The 932-nt window shown below is 67.3% G+C and overlaps 1 protein-coding gene across 1 annotated transcript in view; it reads left to right on the forward strand.

The window, feature by feature from the left end:
* LGI3 (leucine rich repeat LGI family member 3) overlaps positions 1-895 on the forward strand; it is a gene marked incomplete at its 5' end in the record, with an annotated part of 3,079 nt that extends 2,184 nt beyond the window's left edge. The window contains one exon of the mRNA XM_010727551.1: positions 68-895. Coding sequence (XP_010725853.1) covers positions 68-885 — 818 coding nt within the window. The remainder of the gene's footprint in view (positions 1-67) is intronic.
* Positions 896-932: the final 37 nt, after the last annotated feature.

Below are 932 nucleotides of genomic sequence, written 5' to 3' on the forward strand. Positions count from 1 at the left end.
CCCCCCGTGCCACCCCCCGTGCCCTCCGTTCCCCACACCGCCCTCCTCTCCCCTCCCCTCCCCGCAGCCCCTTCGGCCGTGCACTGCAAACCCATCGTGGCTCAGGAGCAGCTCTACGTGGTGGTGGCCCAACTCTTTGGCGGCTCCTCCATCCACCGCTGGGACACGGCAGTGGACAAATTCATCAAGCTGCAGGACATCGACCCGCAGAAAACCCGCAAACCCAACGACGTCGAGGCCTTCCAGATCGAGGGCGAGTGGTACTTCGTCATCGCCGACAGCTCCAAGGCCGGTTCCACCAGCCTCTACCGCCTCGACCAGAACGGCTTCTACTCCCACCAAGCTCTGCACGCCTGGCACCGCGACACCGACGTCGAGTTCGTGGAGCACGACGGCAAGGCTCGCCTCATCGTGGCCAGCAGCTCCCAGGCGCCCGTGGTTTATCAGTGGCAGAGGGCGCAGAAGCTGTTCGCCCCGCAGGGGGAGGTGGGCGAGACGGCGGACGTGCAGATGGTGAAGCATTTCAGGGCCGGCCGGGAGCATTTCCTCTGCCTCAGCCGTTACATCGGCGACTCCAAGGTGGTGCGCTGGGAAGGGCAGCGCTTCGTGGAGCTGCAGGCGCTGCCGTCGCGCGGCTCCATGGTGATGCAGCCCTTCTCCGTGGGGCGGCGGCTCTACATGGCGCTGGGCAGCGACTTCTCCTTCAGCCACGTGTACCTGTGGGACGAGGACAAGCAGAGGTTCTCCAAGTTCCAGGAGCTGGCGGTGCAGGCGCCCAGGGCGTTCCGTTACGTCCCCGCAGCCGACGTGGAGCTGCTGCTGGCGCCCAGCTTCAAGGCCAACAGCGTGGTGTACCGGCACGTGGTGGTGGACCTCAGCCTCTAGGCCGGGGGGGGGGGGGCAACATGCGCCCGCACCCCCGCCCCGCACCC

The sequence above is a fragment of the Meleagris gallopavo genome, unplaced genomic scaffold, assembly GCF_000146605.3.
Source record: "Meleagris gallopavo isolate NT-WF06-2002-E0010 breed Aviagen turkey brand Nicholas breeding stock unplaced genomic scaffold, Turkey_5.1 ChrUn_random_7180001910734, whole genome shotgun sequence".
Classification (NCBI taxonomy): domain Eukaryota; kingdom Metazoa; phylum Chordata; class Aves; order Galliformes; family Phasianidae; genus Meleagris; species Meleagris gallopavo.